Genomic DNA, 25974 nt, shown 5'->3' with positions numbered 1-25974 from the left:
CGTCGTTCACATCTCAGTTCGTATCAGATAAACTGCTGCGACCTTCAGTCGACACACGCCGAACGAGTTCTGCATCATCGCGTTAAAAAAGGAAAAACTGCTAAAAATGTTTGTGAGGAGAAACTCAGCCGAGCCCAGAGAGACCGATGACAGGAGGAACCAATCGCAGCAGGATGCATGAGAGGATGAGGATGATGGCTGGATGGATGAGGGAGGATGGATGGATGGATGGATGGATGTTGGATGAGGGTGGATAGTAGAAGGATGATGGATGGATGGATGGATGATGGATGGATGATGGATGGATTGTGCTTGTTCTGACAAACTGCAGACAGACCAATGAGACGGTCAGGCTGTGGACAGCTCCACCCCGCTGTCACACACCCCGCTGTCGAGCCGAACCTCCACCTTCAGATCCTGAACCTGAGCGCAGAGAGACTCACCTGCAGAGAGAAACCACAGCTGAGCGACTGGTTGTCATGGTGATGGTGTTTAACCAACAGGACAGAGAGACAAACAGTCATGTGACCGCAACCATCACGTCAGCGTCCGCTCACCTCTCATCTCATTGGTCATCTGCATCTCCTGGTCGTCGAGGTGACGCAGCGCCTCCTCCAGGATGCTCAGCGCTCTGCACTCTCCGACTGACCTCAGACCAGCCAACAGGTCTGTGACTGTCCCACCTGAGACCTGCAGGACAGAAAGGTCAGAGGTCACAGAGAGGCAATCATGACAGCAGGCTGCTGAGCGCTGACTCATCCAATCATCATGTGACACACCTGTGTGTCTGTGTGTCTGCGTGTGTGTCTGCGTGCATGTGTGTATGTGTTTCCGCGTGTGTGTCTTTGTGTGCATGTGTGTCGTTGTGTGTGTGTGTGTGTGCGTACCTCGTAGCTGTCCAGCAGTGTTTTGGCGGGGGAGGGGCTCAGTCTAAAGGCCATGTTGAGGATCCCGAGACCCAGACTGTGAGCCAGACTCTCCCAGCATCCTTCACTCTCCAGAGCGCAGCACACCTGCTGCTTCACCTCCACGTCCAGAGTCAGCAGGTCGCCTACACACACACACACACACACACACACACACACACACACACACACACACACACACACACAACTCATTTATTTATTTGATTTAATTTTTTCTACTGATGTGAAGAAATCAGACCTCAAACTGGATTACTTCAGTCAAAGGTCAGAGAGGTCAGAGGTCACAGCAGGACAGAAACTGTTCACACTATGGACTGAACTCACCTTGAGGAGGTGTGAACGCTTTGTGTGGAGACTTTGGTTCATATTCTTTACCATTCAAGAGCTCCAGCACCTGCACACACACACACACACACACACACAGTTTTCAGGTGGTGTCAATAAACAGAGCAGAGTTTCTCTTCTGCCCCCTTGTGGTCAAAATGATGTCCTGCAGCTTTCAGAGCTGTTGAGTCTGAGTGGCCTCATTTGCTGAAGAAATTATGATTCATATTCCTGAAAGCTAAGATGACATCAGTGTGATCAGCAGTGTCTCTCCTCTCTGATTGGCTGTGGTCACCTGTAACCAGTGAGTACACCGCTACACGCTGCAGCAAGGTGACAGGTGTTACGTTGCTCTTTAAACTTCAGTTGGGATCAGGATTTTATTTTGAAAGTTGTGTAAGAAGCAGAAGAGCTTCAGCTCGTGTTCGTTAGCCATCGACGCGCTGAAGGAAGCTGGCGTACCTGAGTGGTGGTGGCCATGTTGAGCGGAGTGGTTCCTGGGATATAGCCTTCATCTTCATCCTCTTCAGCCTCCCTCTCTTCATCACAGCACTCCTCCTCCCTGAAGAACAGTGGCTCAAAGTTCTCTTTATGAGGGTCTGCACCTGAAAACACCCCACAGTCCCACAGTGCTCAAACATGTTGATCCAGAAGAAGGTGGGAGTCCATCTTGAGATGAAGGTGAGACAGGACGTGGTTAGCTTAGCTTAGCATAAAGACTGAAAGCAGGCTAACCCGATCACCTACCGACACCTGTCTGATTGCATCGTTGACACTTTCTCCACACCTTTTAACTCCATCACACTGTCTCCATCAGCAGGTGGAGTCATGTCATGTCATGCATGGATGTTAGAGGTTAGTAGAGGCTAGCTGTTCCCCCCTGCTTCCAGCCTTTATGCTAAGCTAGGCTAACTACATCCTCACTCAAACTCTGTACTGAGAGAGACAATAAGAGGATTTCAGAAAATGCTGAACTGTCCCTTTATTGCAGGTGTGTGTGTCTCACCTGCAGCCATCAGGAGGGCTGTTAGCTTGATGGAGCCCCGCCCTGCAGCGATGTGGAGAGGGGTGGAGCCGTTAAAGGTGCAGCAGTCCACCCTGGCATTTCCCTGCCAACAGAAAACATTACACACACTGTCAGAGCTGAACCTGACCAGTCTAACCAGTAACTGAGGGTCTGGAACTAAAATGTCACAGTTGTGACTCTGTGCTGAGTGCTCCCAGTACGCCCAGTGTTCCCAGTCCAGTGTGTACCTCCAGCAGCAGGCAGCCCGCCAGAGACACGTTGTCGCTTTCGGTGGCGAGGTGAAGTGCGGTCCGTCCACAGCTGCGCTCCGGAGTCTCCACATTAGCCCCGCCCTCCAGCAGCTCCCTGAGAGAAGACAGCTGATTGGCCAGAACCGCCAGGTGGATTGCACACAGACCTGTAACCATGGAAACAGACGGACAGAGAGCTGACAAACATTCAATGTTCCTGGTCTGTGTGTGTGTAGTGTGTGTTTGTGACCTGCTGTGTGTGTGGTGTGTGTGGTGTGTGTGTGTGTGTGTGTGTGTGTGTGTGTGTTTCTGTGTGGTGTGTGTGTGTGTGTGTGTGGTGTGTGTACCTCCTGTGTGTCTATGTCTGTGTGTGTTCTTGCTGTGTGTGTGTGTGTGTGTGGTGTGTGTGTGTGTGTGTGTGTACCTGCTGTGTGTGTGGTGTGTGTGTGTGTGTGTGTGTACGTGTGTGTGTGTGTGATGTGTGGTGTGTGTGTGTGGTCTGTGTGTGTGTGGTGTGTTGTGTACCTGCTGTGTGTGTGTGTACCTGCTGTGTGTGTGTGTGTCTGTACCTGCTGTGTGTGTGTGTGTGTGTGTGGTGTGTGTATCTGTCTGTGTGTGTGTGTGTGTGTGTGTGTGCACCTGCTGTGTGTGTATGTGTGTGTGTGTGTATGTGTGTGTACCTGCTGTGTGTCTATGTCTGTGTGTGTTCTTGCTGTGTGTGTGTGTGTGTGTCTGTGTGTGTGTGTGTGTACCTGCTGTGTGTGTGTGTACCTGCTGTGTGTACCTGCTGTGTGTGTGTGTGTACCTGCTGTGTGTGTGTGTGTGTGTGTGTACCTGCTGTGTTGGTGCGCTCCAGCAGTCCTCTCAGCTCTCTGTGTTGTAGTAAAAACTGGACCATCCCTCCTCCGTCGAGCTGGGATGCCAGGTGGAGTGCAGTGTTGCCATAACGATCTGTCAGAGTCGGGTCGGCGCCGGCCAATAGCAGCGCTTCCACCGCCTCCTTCTGCTGGGTGATCACAGCCAGGTGCAAAGGAGTCTGGGACACACGGAGGAGGATGTTACAGACTTGGAGAAACATTTTGTGTTCCTGTGAAGGTTCGGTCGAAGCTTCCTCTGACATCATCTTTCCTTCCTACATGGATTTCTTTCCTTCTTCTTCTCCATTAATCAGAGCACTTCATTGCTCCTAATTCCCAAACTAGACACTTCCTTCTTTGCTCCCGACATGAAAGGTTTGCTTTTCCTTCTCTTTAAGTAGAAACTGTCGTTGCTGCTAAGAAACTGAAGCGTTTCCTGTAAATCCTCCAAAACAAGGACACAACAGCAGAGATGCTGCAGAGTCTCAGCATTCAGTACCTGGTAGAGGTGGTTCCTCATGTTGAGCACCTCCTGTCCAGGCAGGGCAGACACAACCTGAGTCAGACTCTTCAGCGCCTCCTGCTGGCTGTGGAGAACTGCCAGATGGAGCCCGCTGAGACGAACGGCGAGAACATGGAGAAAAAATTAGAGAAAGACTCACTGCACTAAAGCTGTAAAACTACTGACCAAACATTTTGATATAAGATTTACTGAGGCTACCTGTTCACTCAGGTGTGACTCAAAGACAAGAGCAACCAACTTTTAATCAACTTCCAGAGTTTAAAACACCTGACGCTCAAAGTCTCAAAGTGTGTTTTGTGTTTACTGACGTGTCTCCATCCTCGTTCTGTGCGTCCATCAGGGGGCGCTGTGGAGCCAGCAGGTACGCTGAGTCTCCTGTAACTGAGTACTGAAAGAGAGCCTCCAACTGTCTGCCGGTCACCTGATCCAACTGCTCGTCTGCAACACAAACACACACACACACACACACACACACACACACACACACACACACACACACACACCAAACATCATGAACAGACTGTCTCATTTAAAGTGTTTGTATGTTTCAAACCTTTTAAAGCTGAATGAAACTGGGCTGTTTCACATCTTTAGGGGCTTCTTGACATCAGATCTGTGAGGTGCTGATATAACGTGCTGAGCTGCAGCTTTGATCGTCTGATCATGATCTAAAGTCTGAACTCAGGATTAAAAATCAGAGGTAGCTGAACAGGCTGACTGCTGTCCTGTGTCTGAACACTGTGATATGTGATGGCAGCAGGAGATCTGTACCTCTGTGTGGCTCCACACTGACACCTCCCTCCTCAGTCCTCTGCCCCACCTCCGGGCCTCCTGGCCGGGTCGAAGATCTCAGCATGACCCCTGACCCCGAGTCGTCGTCCGAATCACTGTCCGCGCTGCTGTCGTCCGCCGCGTCGCCCTGAGACGCTTCAACACAACATTCACATCATGTTAACACAACAACAACTCAACATTAAGTGATGAAAGCGTCCCTAACAACCGGAACATCACACTTCCTGCCGTGTGTCTCGGCCTCACTGCCGCGCGTCTCGGCCTCGCTGCCGTGCGTCACGGGCCTCACTGCCACGTGTGTCGGCCTCGCTGCCGCGTGTGTCGGCCTCGCTGCCACGTGTGTCGGCCTCACTGCCACGTGTGTCGGCCTCGCTGCCGCGTGTGTTGGCCTCACTGCTGCATGTCTCGGGCTCGCTGCCGTGCGTCACAGGCCTCACTGCCACATGTCTCGGCCTCGCTGCCGCGTGTCACGGCCTCGCTGCCGTGCGTCACAGGCCTCACTGCCACATGTCTCGGCCTCGCTGCGACCTCCTCACAGCATCTGTTCTCCATGAAATGTCTCCATGAAACAGATATTTTGGTCTCAAGTCTTTTCCCTCTATGCTGAGGACCCACCTGACAGAACAACGCTGCTCAAATTCAGTATCTGAAAGCTCACAAACTGCAAACAGCTGCAGCTGTTTTTGCAGCTGCAAACCGTTCTTTGGTAATAAATGTATCGTCACCTCCATCAAGCTCTTTAATCATCCAATAACACTGCTGTTTGCTGATGTTAGCTAACCGCAGATAGCGCGTGTCGTGTGAGAAGTCACTCCTGTATTTCTCACCGTGTTTGATGCCTCCTCCTCCCAGACCAGCTGAGTACCCTGTGGAGAAACCTCCACCTCCTCCTCCTCCTCCTCCATAGTTGTAGGTGGTGAAGCCCTGGAAGTAAGCTGGAGGCCAAATCAAACACACAGACAACATCAGCTGATTAAGAGTGAACAGGAATCCAAATTCAAGTTTTCAGTCTTCTCGTAATGAACCAACCAGACAAACACACAGCGAGGAGTGATTACCTCCTCCTCCTCCTCCTCCTCCTGCAGAGCCAGGTCCTCCAGCAGCAGGACCTCCTCCTCCCCCTCCTCGGTACAGTCCTCCTCCTCCTCCTCCATGACCGCTGAAGTCCTGGAAGTTTGGCAACGTCTTCTGTCTCTTCCTCTGCACCTCCTCCTTGTCTGAACACACACACAGAGTAGTACATGTATATGAGCATGTGCACAGGTGAGCGTCATGTTACCTGAACAGTGTATTGAGCAGTGTGTGTTGAGGCTGGGGCTGTGTTGTGTTTACCTGCACTGTCACTGTAGTTCACCTGTTGATAATGATGTTCTACTGTAACACTATGAGTTTTTTAAATTCTTACATCAAGGTTATAAAACGGAATAAAAGTCTGTTTTTAAAGCCCAAACATGCTGCAAAGAGAACAGGCCAGTCGGTTACCCCCACTTCAGTCCTCCAGACAACACCTCCCCCCAGTCTGTACCCCTAATAAGCTCCAACAATCGAACCTCTCCAGTTATAGTCGAATCCAGGTTACAGGAAGGGTGGATTTACCTGTCCTACCTATGATCTGGGGGTGGTGGGTGAAGAGTGGAGCGAGCAGTCCTACCTATGATCTGGGGGTGGTGGGTGAAGGGTGGAGCGAGCAGTCCTACCTATGATCTGGGGGTGGTGGGTGAAGGGTGGAGCGAGCAGTCCTACCTATGATCTGGGGGTGGTGGGTGAAGGGTGAAATGAGCAGTCCTACCTATGATCTGGGGGTGGTGGGTGAAGGGTGGAGGGAGCAGTCCTACCTATGATCTGGGGGTGGTGGGTGAAGGGTGGAGCGAGCAGTCCTACCTATGATCTGGGGGTGGTGGGTGAAGGGTGAAATGAGCAGTCCTACCTATGATCTGGGGGTGGTGGGTGAAGGGTGAAATGAGCAGTCCTACCTATGATCTGGGGGTGGTGGGTGAAGGGTGAAATGAGCAGTCCTACCTATGATCTGGGGGTGGTGGGTGAAGGGTGGAGGGAGCAGTCCTACCTATGATCTGGGGGTGGTGGGTGAAGGGTGGAGGGAGCAGTCCTACCTATGATCTGGGGGTGGTAGGTGAAGGGTGGAGCGAGTAGTCCTACCTATGATCTGGGGGTGGTAGGTGAAGGGTGGAGCGAGTAGTCCTACCTATGATCTGGGGGTGGTGGGTGAAGGGTGGAGCGAGTAGTCCTACCTATGATCTGGGGGTGGTAGGTGAAGGGTTTGGGCTCGCTCGTCTCGTTGTCAGACCTCCTCTTCAGCTGGACGAACACGGACGTCGGCTTCTGCAGGTTCTGGTCTCGATACTTCGGAGTCTTGAACACGATGGCGAACTGACAGCAGACAACACATCGCCATGGTAACAAGTCATACTTTGACCACTGATAATCTTGCTGGAAACACTGAAACTTGTACTGTTGTAATACTGTTCCTGATCTGGGCAGACTACAATACTTCTACTACTACTGCTGCGACAAATATTGCTAACACAGCTACTATTGTTACGTAGTCTATAACAAAGACTGCTACTGGTACAACTACTGCTGATACTACTGATTCTATTTAGAACTATTAATGTTACTGTTACTGCTACTACCTTTCGTAGTAATCATACTGAAGCTGCTGATGATTGATACTTAACTACAACCAAAACTTTTACTGCTTCTGCTACATGTGACTTGTACTACTACCATTACTATACCAAGTGCTACAATTGACGATGTTACAACACTCTACTTTTCCTACGAGCACTTCAGCACCACTCTTCTGCTGCTACTTCATGTAGTACTCCTTCATTGGATTAGAATAACTGTAACTAATATTACTTCTGTGACTACTACAAACAGTAGTACTCCTATCTTGTACTGACCTGTCTGTGAACATCTGTCGGGGAAAAATCTCCCAGAGCCTCCCAGGTCAACCCTGAGTCGTCCTCTTCATAGAACCGAACCAGGATGTCATCTGGAATCACACACACGCACACGCACACACACACACACACGTTAAATGTGTTGTTTAAAGAAAGCAGTAGCAGCTGTGTCTGTCCAGGACTTGGGTGTAGAATCTGTACAGTGTGGTTTAAATCCTGCATCAGCGCGACCCGTCAGAGTATTTACTGTACTTCATTGTTTGAAGCCTCTCTCATCTCCAGCAGTATTTGTACTACATGTTTTCAGGTGCTGTGACTCTGTGACCACTGAGCTGCTGCTGCTGATGTGGCCGATGTAGAGACTCATGTTTGTTGTTGAGTTGACCTCAGCGGAGCTGCTGACCTGCTGGATTACAGAGTCCAGATCAGCTGCTGGCTCTCTGCCACAAAAACAACCAAAACAAAGAAGAAGCCAACAGGCCTGAAGCAGGCCAGAATTGGTCTCTTCCTCCTGAGGGATTTACGTTTCAGAGGGGAATTCCCTGAAGCTGGACTTCCTCCAGGAGAGCAAAAACACCACAACTGCTCCAACCAGAAAAACTGTTCAGCCTCAGTTCCCACAGATCCGCTTCACTGCACTCGAACAAAGCTTCAGAGGGACTAAGTGAGTTCAAGGAAACACGACAGCCTCGGCTGCTGCGCTTTACTGCGATAAATCTGGTACCAAGGACTTCCAGCGTGGACTCGTCAGACCACAGGACAGTTTTCAGTCCATCGTCAACGAGCTCGGGACCAGAGAGGCGTCATCGTTTCTGGATCTGTTTCAGCTTCGTTTGAGGCTGCAGGTCTGTCAGAGAGCGGTGAAGCCCTCCTCATCTCCACCTCTCTGGGAGGCTCTTTTACCGAATCATGTTGCTCACCTGTTGCCAGGTAACCTGATTCATTGTGAGATGTTCCAGCTGTCTCCTTTTAGCATTTCACAGTCTTTTGTTGTCCCAACTTCTTATAAACATGTTGCTGGCATCAAACTCTAAATGAGAATATTATTTTCTCAGTTTGAACATTTGTTTTGTTATCTTTGTGCTATTTTCAATTAAATATGAGGTTTCTTTTCTCTTGTACGTTTTACACAGCGACCTTTTTGGGAAACGAGGCTGTATCATTTAGGCTGTGGTGGAACTTCAAGGGTTAACAAACAGTCCACAACAGTCAGATCCACTCAAGGATAAAATCACTCACTGCTCCTTTAAACATGTGTGAAGAGGCTTTAACAAACCCTCCAGCAGGTGGCGACATCAGCTGATAAACACCCAGATAAAAACACCTTTGTTCTCCTACTCTGATGACATCATATTGACAGTGTGAAAGCAGAGAAACTGTTGAAGTCTGAACTGAACGTGCAGATTATTACATTCATCATCACTCAAAGAGAAAGAACGAGGAAAAAGGTTCATGATGAATCAAACCTGTATCTCACTCTGAATGTTTAGATAAGCAATGTTTGATGTTTGCTCACATTTGTCAGTGGTTTCATGTTTGTCCTGCGCTGTAAAGTGCAGCAGCAGAGTCCGGCCTCACCTTTCTGGACCTTGTCACAGAGCAGGTAGACCTCCTCTCCTCCGCTCACACAGCCAGCGGTTCGATCCATCCTCACAATCTTCAGGTTGGAGGCGTTCGGAGCCTCTGAGGGGAGAGAGAGAAGCACAGCAGGTGAGCTTCGACTCACAGGTGTGCTTTATAGCGAGCGCCGAGCTCACTGAGCCAACACTTCCTCGACAATCTACATTTAATGTGACAGAACTGATCCAGAGGACTTCTTCAAGGACTCCTGGAACCTTCTCAAGGCTCTAATGAAGTTCTACAGTTTAGGGCTGACAGACATGAAACTGTGACTCTTAATGGTTAGAATAGAATAAAAAAGAACACAGAATAAACATCATCTCAACAGCTCATGCTCTTAACAACCACTCATCAGATTTCCTTCCTGTTCTCCAGAGGAAGAACCTTTAGATTTTAAAGAGCCCATAATCTTTCCTGAGAACAACCTTACATGTGCAGCTCCATGACTGTTCAGACTCTTGGAGCAGATTAATCATCAGTATGCTGTTTGTTCTGTCACATATATTTACTTCTGACTGCGTCTGACTGAGTGTGAATCTAAAGCGAAAGTGCAAAACAATCCTGAATTAACGAGCAGGTCTAAGTCCGCTGACAGGAAGCTGCAGCGCACGGAAACCAAAGCAGCAGGAAGAGGGAAATGAAACCAGGCGGCTTGACACGACTTCACCATAATCCTCCGCTAGAGAGTCGACTGTGGGGGGTGTGAGCTCAATAATGTGAGCTAAAGTCAGAAACACAGAGCTCGAGCCCCCAGACTCATTATCACATTACTGCTGTTCTTGGCGCAGGAGAAAATGAGACGTGCATTAACGCAGTAACTCTGCTGCGATCCAACAAAAACTTAACTGTCTAATAAAGGAAATGTCACAGACTGAGTCTAAAGATTCAGACACCTGATTGGACAGCTGCTGTACTTCAGCCATCACGGTTCAGGAACCAGCACATACATCACACATCACATCGTTAGTCAGTTCATCGTCATGTTTTGGTTCAGGTGTGATCTCATCTACCAGGTGGAAAAACAAAACAAAATTATGTGAAAACTGATCAGAAAACGAATCTTCACCTGGTTCATGTTTCACTGTGGTTACAAACTGCTTTTCAGAAAATACAGATTTAGTGCCCCCGCAGCACGAAGCCTCAGATCGTGCTCAGAGCAGGTGGAAATGTGGATTATCACCGTTTGACTTGAACCGCTCTGGGACTGATCTCAGACCAGTGGCATCGTTAAATGAGCGGGCGGACTAGAGGAGGAATCTAAAAGCTACAGAAGCCCCCGTCCTGTTGGAAACAGCGTTAAAGGAAGCGGCCCACGGTGTGTGGATGCGAAACTGTGAGCTCAGACTCACTGCTGTCGTAGATCGGTTCAGACACGACGGGCTCGAGGCGCCTGGAGAAACCCCCGTCGCTGTCCGGGAGGAACGCCGTGAACATGAGGCGGACGACGCTGAGGTCCATTTCTTTAGCCTGAAGAGACGCCGCACTGCTGATCAAACTGCGCTGGTGGTCTGAGGACGGGGGGGGGGGGGGGGGGGGGGGTTAATTAATTTCCAAACAAGTTGATGAAACATTAATAAAACAGACAGAAAAACAGAAAATGTTGGATGATTTGTCAGGTACACACACACACACACACACACACACACACACACACACACACACACACACACACACACACAGAGCAGGACTGACCGCTGAGGTCTCGGGGGACTCGGACTTCCCCCTGCAGGGCGTCGATCTCGGGGTGGATGGAGATTCCGCAGTTGTATCCCATCCTGACGGCCTCGATCATCCTCTCCTCCAGAGTCTTCGCCACGTTCTTCTTCGTCACATGGAGGATGCCCAGGTTGGGAAAACTAACAAAAACACACCTGTGAGTCTCACGCCTGACACTTCCAGCGGTTTCACTGTGCAGTGTGTGCGCGCGCTGCACACCTGATGTTCGAGTCTTTGGGGTGCAGGTCCACGATGCAGATCCCTTTGTCGCACTGTTTTCCCACCAGACTGTGAGCGTGAAGCTGAGTGAGGGGGGTCAGCGCCGTCACCAGCTGCACCACCACCCGGGCCGGACCCTGGTAGTTACTGACCTGAAAGTGAAATGAATGAAAGCTGCAGCATCGCTACCTGTCGGCTGACACCTGCTGCTGAAGTCTGACGTACTGAAATCGTCACAGTGGGATGTGAAAACGTTCGGCTCGGCTGTGTTTCACGCTGCTTCTCTGATGTCCAAACACAAAATCTGCCTTCTTAGCCTCAGTCTGAAGTCTATGTTTCAATCACTTATCAATCATCTACTCAAACTGACGCACATGTGAATCACCTGCAGTCCTTTTGTCTCCGCCCACTGATGACATCACCCACCCGATCACTTCCTGTTCCAGACCCTTCTTTTCAGACAGCTTCAGTCTGACTGATCAAATCAGAGTTTGACTGTCAGCTTTCCCACCAGAGCCTGACCAAAGAGCTTTAACTTTTCAAGAGTAGAACACTTTCAGGATAAAGGATAACTTTAGTTTTTTACAACCTGGACCTTATTTGTAGCATTAAATACGACCATTTACTCCCCCAGACAACTTTGGTGGCATTTGGAGTCGTTTTGAAGAAATTAGCCCCAGAGGAGCGGCGCGTATATCCGTATAATGCGAGTACTCGGGGCATCCATGCGCAGCCTCTATATAACGCATAATCTGCAGAAACTTGTTCATATTCCAATATTTAGTTCTGATATGCTGGTGCTATTCCCCTCTGAGCCGGCGGTCGGCTAGTTTAGCTGTAGTTTGGCACAGCTGTGGTTCGTTATTGCGTATTCGTAGCCGACCGCCGCAGAGTCAGCCGTGTTGTGGCTGGCTGCTCGCAGCGCCCGGCGTTCGGTAATGACATCATCCACGTCAGAGGTGGTTGTCTAGAGACGCCGGATGTTCACAACATGCCACCACGGGCTCAGAGGGGAATAGAGGTTATATAGAGGCTGCATGGATGCCCCGAGTACTCACATTATACGGATATACGCGCCGCTCCTCTGGGGCTAATTTCTTCAAAACGACTCCAAATGCCACCAAAGTTGTCTGGGGGAGTAAATGGGCGTATTTAATGCTACAAATAAGGTCCAGGTTGTAAAAAAGTTATCCTTTAAAGTACGTCTGCCAGCAGAAAATGATCTTATAGAAGGCATCCACATCTGTGCACTGTCCCTCTCACACAGCTGCCAGTCAGACGTGTAGCAGTGTGTCATACCAGTGCTGGAAAGTAACTAAGTACTTTTACTTAACTTGTAAACTAGTGGTACTGTACTTAATTCTATACAATTTCTGCTGCTTTATCAAAGTACTCCACTACATTTAATATTGCACTTTGTACTGTATTACATGTATTCTACAGCTGTAGTTACTTTGATCTGACACACAAAACATTTGATGATGAATTTATTAATATGATGCTTTGTTACAGATTATAAAGGCCACAGGTGTTTTCTGATGCTCAGGTTGTGAAGCTTTACACGAGCTCTTCATGTCTTTACAAGAGAATTAAAGTTGTAAATGATCTCAAAGCTGAACTCCCAGCAGAGCCCCTGAAAGTTTCATCTTGTAGCACACGATGTCATCTAACTGCACACAACTGGAAATAAAGGCTGATGGTATCGCAGTTTAAAGAGCACGTGGTGAAGGAAGTCCGGGGTGGAAAGTCTCAACTCTCGTCTGAATTGTGAGGTATTGTCAGATCAGAGAGGCTCGATTGGACAGACGCTCCACAGATGAGTCACGCAGCCAGTCGGACTTTTTGTGTTTCTCAGTTTGTCTCTTCAGAAACACTTTCTCCTCCTGACAGAGATGAGTCACAGCTTTCCTCCATCGCACCGACACCACCCGTCACATCAGAGAGACGCTCGGCGGCCGTCTCAGCTCAACGGGGCTAAATACTGACTCTGTTATTTTAAAAGAAAGATATTTTTTATCATATGTAAGACATGTTACAGAGGTGTCACCGCGAAGAAATAAACTTAAAATGAAATGAAAACAAACTAAAATTTACATGCATGACATTAAACAGTTTGTTTAAGGAATGTCAGCGATAATAATTAACCTCGTTAACAATCGCACATCTCTCTAAAATCAAAGCTACATAAAAGTGTAGTCTGTGCGCTGACTGGTCGTTTTGTGCTGATGCTGCTCGTCCACACAGTGACGCAGCACATGCAGCCAACATGTGCATGTGTGAGGAAATGACCAGCTTTACAGCTTCTGTTGCTGCTGTGGCATTAACTTGACATTAAGTGCACTAACCCACAGGGTCCTTCACAGATTTCTCATTTCTTTCCTCCAACACGATGAACCAGTCATGTCTTCCTCATCAAAACCCGGCACCTGCAGTAATGCAAGCGCTCACAGTCAGAGACTCAGGTGTGTTATGCTAGCAGCAGCTAACGTAGCCTGCAGCAGCTACAGACGTCTGCTCAGCTCACTTCTTTCTAACGTCACACGAACAGACTGAAACACCTGGAAACACACGCTGATGTGGACGATCACTGGAGTTCACCTTGAATCATCTGAGAGGATGATAAAATAAACAATATTTCACTGATTTGTTTTCTCCAGCACACCCAGCACAGCTAGTTGCACAGAACTTCTGCACAATAACTGCACACAGGATACGGATCGTTATCTTCTGCACACAAGTTGTTTTCTTGTTTGCACAAGTGCACACTGGTTCTCAGGGATTCTTCCGCTCAGCTGTGTTCAACTGATCCACTAGTCTTGTGTTATTGATAAGCCAATCAACAAGAGGCCAGAAAAGCAACACAGATTGCTGCTGACCCTCAGAGGTAAATTTATTTCTCACGTCTATTTCAAAATCAATTATGTCAAAATGTCAGTGATAAAAGCTGGGGTATTTTAAAGTACTGCTAAATGTGAGTCAGTGTTGAAAGCAGTGATTGAGTCACTTTTACTGATAATTACCACGTTCTGAACAGTAAAGACCAGTAAACCACAGCTTCCATTGAAAGACATGAGCTCTATAAATACACTGCTTACACTTTCTAAGACATAGGAAATCTGATCTCAGATCAAATTGGTTTCCAAATCAGCAAACAGTCTGAACAGGTCCTGAAACATCAGCTGTAACAAACGAAACTTCACAAACAGAAAATGAATGAGGAAGTTTCTAACTGGAGGTTACTGCGTGTATGAAGCCAAACCAAACATATCATTTCAAGTCATAAACTTATCATTTGAAATAATATAATAATAATATTATTAGGATAATATGATGTTATTAAAATGATTTAAGATTTATTAAACAGGAGGCTAAAACATGAAATCTTACTTTTGCTTCTGGTCTGTTTTAATATTATTTATTTATTTTGTTGTCTTGTTCCTGGTTTCTTTTATTGTCTCTGAAGCGTCTCCCACACACTGATTTTCTTTCATCTCAACATTTTACTGCTTGTTTCTGAGCTGTTTCACACAAAGGAAATAAGACGTAAAAAAACACTGACCTAAGTAATTCTGTTGTGTGTGTGTGTGTGTGTGTGTGTGTGTGTGTGTGTGTGTGTGTGTGTGTGTGTGTGTGTGTCATGTCACTGCATTTGCCTGCAGGAACGTTGCAACTGCTGCAGTCAATAAAACCCGAGCCCACTTCCTCTTCCTGGTTCAGATGGCCAATCAAAGCTGCCTGGCAGGCAAACGCGGTTCCTAGAAACACAGCGAGCGCTGCTGTTTGATGGTTTCCTGGCTCTGGCACCTTCACAATAAATATTTGTAGTACCTGGCAGCCTCCGCAGGCTGAAAAAGTCGGGTGGAGTTTGTATCTGTCGCTGATCAAACGCTCATTGCCACAAAGTGTCTGCAGACATCGCAGAGCTGCAGCTGATGCTTTACAGAAATAAAACATAAAGAAACATGTGACACCAGGACGTGCATCCATCAGCATAAAGTATGCACCCTCTGTCCTCAGACCCTCGATTCACGTGAAGAAAAACCCTTAAAAACCTCAGCGGGAGAGGCCTTCAGGGAGGAGGAGCAGAGGAGCAACACACCACAATAAGAGTCTGAAGTGAAAGTGGCAGGAAATGAGTCCAGAGACATGACCTGAACCCAGATTACTGTCTGTCTTTTACATCACAGTCGGCGCTCTGCAGCCGCCTGCAGTCGCACACACGTGAAGCAGGACGCCGATCTGCCGGTCACGGCAAGGGTTAAAACATGTCAGCGTTTCTGGGCCGGAGTGGGCGCTCACGCAGATATTACACCTGCGGACGAGGAGCTTTCATCTCAGAGCCGAAACTCAACGCCTTTCCAGCCTGTGACGCAACTCCACTTCCTTGTAATTACATGTGGGTGTCATGGAGGAAATTCCCAAGAGACATGAAACACAGCGGAGGTGTGTGTGTGCGTGTGTGTGTAGAATAAACCTGGACAGGTCCAGACCAGCAGAAGACTCTTCAAAAGCTTCTTTAACCCAGAAGTCAATTTGTTCCTGCAGTGACTTTCACTGACTTCAGCTGTGAACTAAACTAACACTCAGAGCTCAGAGCTCGGCCAAAGCTGCTCAGTTCACTACATTTATTATTTCAGTGGCAGAAAAAGTTTTCATTGGAGCAAAATCTGAGCTAAAATCATACTCTGAGCCAAAACTCTGCTGACAGGAAACAACTGAGAACGTACAAAAATGTCTTCTGTCACTGTGTCCTGAAATCCTGCTAAATAAAACAAAGATTAATCCCAAATTCTTTGGAGTCAAACTTTCCACCGAATTTGACTCAAATCTGTTCAACATAATCTGCAGCGCGACACACAAACATCTCCAGCAGCAAGTGAGCGGTTAATAATCTGCTCTTTAATGACTCACTTCTAGTCTTGAATGACTTTATTATGAGGCATCACTTTAAATGGTGTTTAGTTTTCAGATCAAACTTCATTTAAGGATGAAAGAAAATTATAAAAGTATTTCCAGGTTCTGACCTGACACCTGAACAAGGATTCATTCAGTTTTCACATCATTTGACTAAAAAAGCTCAAGCTGCCACAACATCTGTTGGCATCAAGCTCTCAACATTTCTAAATCAGATGAGCTCAGATTAATCACTCGCTATCACCCTGTTTCCCCTGAAATGACTTGTTGTCCCACCAGATTAACAGAGTTTTCAAATGTGTCGCACTGTGGACCGACTGGATTTAATCCAGTCTGGTATGATCTCGGACTGACACACTTCAGGTTTTACTCGTTAGACGCGATGTCGTGTTTTATCTTTGACGACATGAAACATATTTCTTTAACGAGTCTGTCATTTCCAATTAATCTTTCTAACTTCCTGGATGCTCCCTCAGAAATAACTGGAAATAACTGCTCCGTCTTCTTTATTCATCTGATCAACCACCCAAGTGTTTTAATGTGAACTGTGTCTGCAGTGAAGCATAAAGTTCAACATATGTGAAGAAAAAAGTTTCTAACAGTAAACGGACAACGAAAGAATATTTAGTGAGTTTATACTGAGCGCTTCTTTAAGGGGACGTCCTCGTGTTCAAATCAGACATCTTTCCAGAGAACTTCAGAGGAAATTATTGGGAAACTATAATTACTGGGAAATTACGAGTAAAATAAGAAAACCTGCTTGAAGCTGGTGGAGAAACAAAGAGCGAGGTGCCACAAGGTATTTAAATTTGACACCGAGCATCCGAATGTTTCACATCGTCCAGGTAAGGTCCCAGGTGTGTGAATGAACAACAATTTCCTGTTTTTAGTTCTTCGCGGACCCCTCCTTGAACCACCTTATTGTGGTTGAGGGGTTTGAGTACTTGAATGATCCTAGGAGCTACGTTGTCTCAGGCTTCTTGCCCCTGGTAGGGGCTCCCAAGGCAAACAGGCCCTAGGTGACGGGTCAGACTAAGAGCGGTTCCACAGCCCCCGATGGCTGAAATAAGAACAAGGACATCTACATCGCCCGGACTGGCGTTACCAGGGCCCCAACCTGGAGCCAGGCCTGGGGTTGGGGCCCGGCCAGGCATTGCCCCAAGGAGCGACGTGGGCCCGCCCTCCAGTAGGCACATCACCCGCAGGAGGGATCAGAAGGGGGCGATGCCATGGATTTGGGTGGCAGTCGTGGGCAGGGGCCCCGAAGGCCCAATCCCTGGACTCTGAATCTGGTAATGGGGACATGGAATTTCACCTCGCTGGGGGGGAGGACCCCGAGCTAGTGCGGGAGGCAAGAGATAGTTGGGCTCACCTCCACGCGCAGTCTAGGTTCTGGAACCCAACTCCTCGAGAGAGGCTGGACTCTCTTCTACTCTGGAGTTGCCCACGGTGAGAGGCGGCGGGCTGGTGTGGGCTTGCTTATAGCCCCCCACCTTAGCCGCCATGTGTTGGAGTTTTCCCTGGTGAACGAGAGGGTCGCTGCCCTACTCCTTCGGGTCGGGGACAGGTGCCTCGCTGTTGCTTCGGCAAATGGGCCCAGCAGCAGTATAGAGTACCCACCCTTCTTGGAGTCCGTGGGAGGGGCTCTGGAAGGTGCTCTGACTGGGGACTCCATCGTTCTACTGGTGGACTTCAACACTCACATGGGCAGCGACAGTGTTACCTGGAGGGGCGTGACTGGGAGGAACGGCCTTCCCGATCTGAACCCAAGTGGTGTTCTATTATTGGACTTCTGTGCTAGTCACAGTTTGTCCATAACGAACACCATGTTCAAGCATAAGGGTGTCCATCAGTGCACGTGCCACCAGGACACTCTAGGCCGGAGGTCAATGATCGACTTTGTGGTCGTGTCATCTGACCTTCGGCTGTATGTCTTGGACACTCGGGTGAAGAGAGGGGCTGAGCTGTCAACTGATCACCACCTTGTGGTGAGTTGGATCCGCTGGCAGGGGAGAAAGCTGGACAGACTTGGCAGGCCCAAACGGGTAGTTTGTCTCCGGTTCTGTTTATTATTTTTATGGACAGAATTTCTAGGTGCAGCCAAGGGCCGGTGGGAGTCTGGTTTGGGGACCACAGGATCTCATCTCTGCTTTTTGCGGATGATGTTGTCCTGTTGGCTCCTTCGAACCAGGACCTCTAGCATGTGTTGGGGCGGTTTGCAGCTGAGTGGGAAGCGGCTGGGATGAGAATCAGCACCTCCAAGTCCGAGGCCATGGTTCTCTACCAGAAAAAGGTGTCTTGCCCCCTCCGGGTTGGAGGAGGGCTCCTGCCTCAAGTGGAGGAGTTCAAGTATCTTGGGGTCTTGTTCACGAGTGAGGGAAGGATGGAGCATGAGATTGACAGGCGGATCGGTGCGGCGGCAGCAGTAATGCGGTCATTGTACCGGTCCGTCGTGGTGAAGAAGGAGCTGAGCCGAAAGGCAAAGCGCTCGATTTACCGGTCAATCTACGTTCCTACCCTCACCTATGGTCATGAACTTTGGGTCATGACCGAAAGAACGAGATCTTAGATACAAGCGGCTGAAATTAGTTTCCTCCGCAGGGTGGCGGGGCGCTCTGTTAGAGACCGGGTGAGGAGCTCTGTCACTCGGGAGGAGCTCAGAATAGAGCCGCTGCTCCTCCACGTCAAGAGGAGCCAGCTGAGGTGGCTCGGGCATCTTTACTGGATGCCTCCAGGCCGCCTTCCTGGGAGGGTGTTCCGGGCATGCCCCACCAGGAAGAGGCCCCGGTTGCTCGGCTGGCCTGGGAACACCTCGGGGTCCCCCCGGAAGACCTGGAAGTGTGTGGGGAAATGTGGGCATCCCTGCTTAGACTGTTGCCCCCGAGATCTGGCCCCGGATAAGGGGAAGAAGATGTATGTATGTATATAAGTTCTCCGAGGACTTTCCACATCCTTCCTCTTTTCAAAAGACTAAAGCTTTGAAAAAAATTTAATCAAATTAAGAAAAATTCTGTTGTTTTTCTTTTCCTTAAGAAAACTTAATTCTAGAAACAATGATGAATAAATGTTGGGACACTTAAGAAGACCATCTGTTGGGACGTGTCTAAAACTTGGATCCAAGTGAATGAAACGCTGCACATACAAGTGCAGTAAAGTCTGTGAGTTGAGACAAAGACTCAGTCTGCAGCTGGAATCTGGGGATTTCCCATCTCCTCTGGTTTGGTCGGAACATGTGGGAGCTGAAGACTCCAAACTAAACATCAACAGAAACAACATGACATGAACTCTCATATAGAGACAGTGAAAAGAGTGGAGGGAGGACAGATCACCTCAACGTTAGACTCAACAAAGACCGACGGCACGGTTTAACTCATGTTTCCAGTTCACTTTGTGTTCAGCACAAAATAAACCTGACAGCTGTCTAATTTCTGGGTTCAGAGGATTTTCAGACCAACAGCTGAGGTCAAACCGGACCAGAGAGGAGCAACACTGAGCTCATCTGTTCCCGTTTATAGAGCAAATGACAAGTATATTTCATTTTCTAGACTAAATCAATTCATCGTTTGGTTAAGAAAATGTCAGTAAAGAGTCAAAAAAGGCGCCAACATTGAAATCCTGAATCGATTATAAAAGTGGATGCTTTTTCTGCCATTTGACTAATCGATTAATCAACTGATGGTTTCAGCTCTGGGCTGACAGAAGTGAAACAGACATCTGGTCAGATTTCCTCCCCGAACTTCACTTCCCACACAGCGGAGCAAACCAAGACAGATTAAACCTGCCTGGACAGCAATTAGCATGATTTGACCTTGAGTCTTAACACACATTTTTTTCAAGAGACAGGAAGCGCTACCTTGACAGTGGGGTAGGTCTTCCTGTTCTTCTCACTGGAGGCTCCTGGTAGACCGCCGTGAGACGGACCCTCACAGCCGTATCTGAACCTGAAGCCACGCTGGGACACAAAGAGCGTCATGTTATTAATGCTGCGTCATGTTTCAGGTCCTGTAGGTGTTATTAATGCTGCGTCATGTTTCAGGTCCTGTAGATGTTATTAATGCTGCGTCATGTTTCAGGTCCTGTAGATCTTATTAATGCTGCGTCATGTTTCAGGTCCTGTAGATGTTATTAATGCTGCGTCATGTTTCAGGTCCTGTAGATCTTATTAATGCTGCGTCATGTTTCAGGTCCTGTAGATGTTATTAATGCTGCGTCATGTTTCAGGTCCTGTAGATCTTATTAATGCTGCGTCATGTTTCAGGTCCTGTAGATGTTATTAATGCTGCTTCATGTTTCATGTCCTGTAGATCTTATTAATGCTGCGTCATGTTTAAACTTATAAACTGGTAACTCATCTTTCATAAAGTCACTTCTGTTTAACAGAAAACATGGAAATCATTTCTTTGGTGAAACTGATTTAAAAATACATTGACCTCCCAGCAGTAATTATTCTCCTCTCACGTCATCCAACGTGGTGTGATTATTCACATCACTGACTTCCTGTGATAATTTAATATAAGGAGGACAGGTGAGTCTTACCTGTTTGGGCTGCTCCACGATATGCAGGAACGGTCCGTCCACTGAAACCAAAGAGAAATATTTGACATTTTCTCATCATCTGATCTCATCAGATTACTGTGACTCAGTCGTTCATGTCAAAGCAGGATTTTACTGTTGGAGCTGGTTGAGCTTCATTTGAACTAATGATTCTTTTCATTCTGGATCAATCAGCTGATTATTTCCTCCATTAATCGATCGATCGATCGGTTTGGAAACATTATGAAAATAGTGAGAAATGTGGTGACGATGAGGCCAAAGTGACACCACATTATTATACTGTCCAATGTGACCTCTGACCTGCTTCACTACAGTCTGCTGGTCGTGATGAAGCTGCTACTGATGAAGAACAACATGTAAATGTGAAGAGGAGATACTTTCCCCTCATCCTACACATCCTCCTGTTCTATCTTTACTTACCAGTAACATCTTGTGGACTCAAACAGGGAAGTGAGAGCAGAGACGTCAACCCACACTCACCACAGATCAAACACGCCAACACGTCACGAAACTCATCTTTCACTTTACCTTCATCACATGGATTTATATTATTATACACACACACACACACACACACACACTCACACACACAAACACACACACACACTCACACACACAAACACACACACACATACAAACACACACACAAACACACACACACATACAAACACACACACAAACACACACATACACACACACACACACACACACATACACTCACACACACAAACACACACACACATACACTCACACACACAAACACACACACAAACACACACATACAAACACACACATACAAACACACACATACACTCACACACACACCCTCACACCCTCTTACGCACACACACACACACGCACACACACACACATACAAACATGCACTCACACACAAACACACAAACACACACACATACAGTCACACACACAAACACACACACACACACTCACACACACGTGCATACACACTCACACACACGCGCGCACACACACTCTCTCTCACACACACTCACTCGTTTACACTCAAACATATGAAGAGTTTATAAAATATGATGTTTTGTTATAAATGAAATGATAAATGATGATATAAAATAAATGAAGTAGAGCTGACAGGATTAGTCCATCCATCAATAAGTGTATTGACAGAAAATCAATATCTGATGATGGTTTCAGTGATTGTTGCTGTAAAATCATTTGATGTGTGATCTTAAGATGTTTGATTTGCCGCCTTTCCTCTGAATGATCTGAATGAATGCATGCACCTGTCCCTTTGCCTCACATCTGCCCCTCTGTGTCTTACAGACCACACATCAGTTATCTAGAGGAGGTCTACAGACGGTCTACAGGAGCCAGTCTGTTAAGACAGCAGCTCTCTCATTGTTCTGATCAGGACTGAGCTCTGAGTAAGTGGTCCATATGGATTAAACTTACATCCCAGACAGCACACAGGCCTGATGTGGTTTAACAGAGGCACTTTATAAATACTCTGAAATCCACCTTAAAATACATTGTTTCTGGTCAAGGAGACCTTAATTATCGATGGACCAAACAGGTGTTTAGGTAAAAGCTGAGGAGGGACAAACAAAACTAAAGTTTAACAACAGCTTTGAAACCTGCACAAGCTCCACTGTCGTTGAGTTAAAGTGAGATGAGAACCAAACTGTGATCACAACGAGACAGACTGATATTTTAAGATAAAGGACGATGAAGTTATGATCTGAGATGACACATTTAATTACGAGCATGCAGACAAAGAGAAACTAATCCACATGAGCACGGGAACTCTATTCTGCCACCAACAATCAACCACTGCTACTGAACGGCTGAACAGCGGAGGTGTGGAGGTGTGATTCTCACCTGTCCGCACGGACGACGTCTGAGACATCGCAGGAAAATGTGTGAACTCCCACGATGGATCCATGATGATGTTGTCAAAAATCTGAAAGGCGTCACACATGAAATCGGACATGAACACACCAACAGCTCAACAATAGATCACTGACACACTGCAGATGATGATTCACTTCATCAGACCATCAGGACTAAATGTTACTTAAAGGATAACTTTAGTTTTTTACAACCTGGACCTTATTTGTAGCATTAAATACGACCATTTACTCCCCCAGACAACTTTGGTGGCATTTGGAGTCGTTTTGAAGAAATTAGCCCCAGAGGAGCGGCGCGTATATCCGTATAATGCGAGTACTCGGGGCATCCATGCAGCCTCTATATAACGCATAATCTGCTGAAACTCGTTCATATTCCAATATTTAGTTATGATATGCTGGTGCTATTCCCCTCTGAGCCCGTGGTGGCATGTTATCAACATCCGGCGTCTCTAGGCAACTACCTCTGACGTGGATGATGTCATTACCGAACGCTGCGAGCAGCCAGCCACAACACGGCTGACTCTGCGGCGGTCGGCTACGAATACGCAATAACGAACCATAGCTGTGCCAAACTACAGCTAAACTAGCCGACCGCCGGCTCAGAGGGGAATAGCACCAGCATATCAGAACTAAATATTGGAATATGAACGAGTTTCTGCAGATTATGCGTTTATAGAGGCTGCATGGATGCCCCGAGTACTCGCATTATACGGATATACGCGCCGCTCCTCTGGGGCTAATTTCTTCAAAACGACTCCAAATGCCACCAAAGTTGTCTGGGGGAGTAAATGGTCGTATTTAATGCTACAAATAAGGTCCAGGCTGTAAAAACCAAAGTTATCCTTTAACATCTGTGCATTAATGGCAACTTCATGTTCTAGTCTTGATCAAGGACCCTGATACACAGTCTGACAGTCCTGGACCACCAGCACCTGGAGCTGTTCAGTCATCCAGATGCTCAGAAATGTTCGTCAGGTGGGTGTAAAGAAACAAACGAAAACAACACAAAGTGATTCAACTGAAAGGATTATTGTCATTATCGATTCGTCTACTGATGATTTTCTCGGTCAATCCAATTGTGAAAACATGCCTGTTCTAATTTCACCCAGCCGGACTGACCCTTTAAATGTTTGATCCAAAAAAAGTCCAAAACCCAAAGATCTTCACTTAAACATCATGAATGACAGAGACTCAAATACTACAACCGGAGAATATCTGGCTTTTTCTTCTTAGAAAAATAACTACAACAATTACATGATTATCATTATTTCTATCAATGAACTAATCAATTAATAGATTCATCATCGCAGCTCTAGTCTCTTCCATTACATTCAACATGTACCATATAATATGAAGGACTTTGCCCAAACAGATGCATATAATGACTATTGTTTAATTCAGTGGTATTGCTGTAGTTCAACTTGTTATCACATGACAGCTGGTGATGCATCATGTGATGTTACGTATCAGTCACAATAATGATGGTTTTAGAGACTCTGCACACACCTGACTGCAGGTGCATGATTCTCACATGGACATTAATTACATTAAATGTGTGGTTTCTGGTAGGTGGCCAGTCAGGACTATGATATGTAGTATGACAACAATACAGGCAATAACAGCTGTTATTACAACAGTATACTTTACTCACTATACTGAGATACTTTAGTCTAGTGTTAACACAGTATATCACTGGCTGCTGCTCTGTACAAACTGAAGAAAAGCTACAGGTGACTTTACCTGGTTGGAAGTATGAAGGTAGTGGTCGTCTCCAGCCATGGTGTCTGCAAATACACAACTATGAGACCCAGAGAGCAACGTTCAGTAACACAGTGGTGAAAACAGTCTGATGAACGAATGATGGAGCAACCAACCACTAACACAAACATTTATCACTCTTCATTTTCACTACTCGTCTATTATTTTACTTTTAAAAACTTTTAAGTATTCAAAATCGCGCCTAAAGTTGGAATACTGCAATTTACTGGAGTAAATTAACACTAGATGCTGCTTGGCTTGGCGCGTTCTCGCACCGGTTTCGCATGAACGCGCCTGTGTGAATCTGCTAGCTCTCTGGCTAACCGCTAACACTACCGGACCGCATACGTTGTACATGTCGTTAAAGCGACCGGTTGAGAAAAAAACAGTTACTATGTGCTAACGCTTCTACAGCAGCGACAGTAGTACAGTTACTGTCTGATGGTCTCATGTCACAAAATGTCCTACAGGAGCTGGTGCAAACCGCTACCTGTGCTAGCTAACTGGGAGCTAGCTCTTAGAGGTTCCGTATGCAGAGAACGCAACACGAAAATCCGTTCAAAAATCTTGCAGTTAAACAGTTCTTCATTATTCACCTCAAGCTCTTGAACAGCAGGAGAAAAAATAACAAATATTAGAGTCAGGTGAATCCAGTCCTTCTTTCGGCAAGTGTAAAATCCACCTGACAGATCACTTTAAATATAAGTTTAAACTTTTTCTGTGGTTTGTCAGGTCACCCACACGGTGTTCTGCTACCAAGAAAGGGAGGACTGGCTGAGAAATCCAGCGAGCGAAGTTACAGTAAAAGTCCAAACTTCGACTGAAACACTGACAATATACAATTTACCAGTGGCTGTAACGTAAGTCGTTACTACTCATGTAAGACAGTCTTGAGTTCGCTGACAGGAAAGAAAACCTGAAGTTTCCATTTTTAATATTGAGTTTGGTGTGACGTTCTCAATGTTACATGGTTAATAAGGAAGTGAGTAGCACAACAAAGCAAGAGTCGCGCTGTTGTAACGGGTCACGGTAACATTATGGAAATTAATGCAAATATGTAGCTATGTAGTTAGCTGCTGTATGGTTGGATAGTTAACATGTTCTTACCTGGTTAGCTACGTCCGGTTAAAAGTCGGATTCTCAACATGAACTATGAGTGACAGTCCTCAGTCCACTTCACTTCAGTTGACTTGTGCACATCTTTTCGCCATGTCCATGCTGAACTACTAGATCCATTTACAACTTGGTTTAATTGGAGTGCGTCATGACGCGATACGACCGCGTCATTACAGACAGCGAAGAGAAAATAATTTTAATCCGAGTGAATAAATGGATATTTATTGAGAGGAAGCCGCAGCAGAGTCGTGCAGGTGACAACAAATTAGTCTCAGTTGTTCGTACAGTTGAGTTCCTTCCCCACTGGAAATTCCCTGTGACGTACAGAGAGGAGCTAAAACACGAAGAGGCCTCACTCTGCGGCCAAACATATTTCAACACAACGTTTTAAATCATCTTCATTTCACGTTTTAAAATGTGCCATTTTTTATATTACACAGTAGGAACTGTACAGGTGTATATACAGGTAACATGCACGTTTGATTTCATCACGTCACAAACAAGATACTTGTTTATGTATAGTTACAAACAGCATGTAAATTATCTGTTACAAGGCCTGCACTCAAAACTTTACTGAAGTAAATA

General features: G+C 46.8%; 1 protein-coding gene across 1 annotated transcript; it reads right to left on the bottom strand.

Moving 5' to 3' along the window:
• Positions 1–211: 211 nt before the first annotated feature.
• On the bottom strand, positions 212–25680 carry nfkb1 (nuclear factor of kappa light polypeptide gene enhancer in B-cells 1). Its single transcript, XM_041943507.1, has 24 exons — positions 25381–25680; positions 24256–24299; positions 22484–22565; positions 20609–20649; positions 19926–20024; positions 11159–11310; positions 10916–11079; positions 10573–10731; positions 9182–9286; positions 7604–7695; positions 6929–7067; positions 5738–5896; positions 5507–5614; positions 4659–4814; positions 4196–4325; positions 3864–3978; positions 3342–3543; positions 2505–2674; positions 2257–2359; positions 1713–1855; positions 1251–1320; positions 888–1051; positions 558–690; positions 212–443 (listed from the first exon to the last, which is right to left on the bottom strand). Exons 2-24 carry the CDS (start codon positions 24292–24294, stop codon positions 349–351), a joined length of 2820 nt encoding a protein of 939 aa, XP_041799441.1. The 5' UTR covers positions 24295–24299; positions 25381–25680; the 3' UTR covers positions 212–348.
• Between the last annotated feature and the right edge of the window lie 294 nt (positions 25681–25974).

Source organism: Chelmon rostratus, chromosome 9, assembly GCF_017976325.1.
Source record: "Chelmon rostratus isolate fCheRos1 chromosome 9, fCheRos1.pri, whole genome shotgun sequence".
Taxonomy (NCBI): domain Eukaryota; kingdom Metazoa; phylum Chordata; class Actinopteri; order Chaetodontiformes; family Chaetodontidae; genus Chelmon; species Chelmon rostratus.
This window is presented reverse-complemented; position numbering and strand designations above follow the sequence as displayed.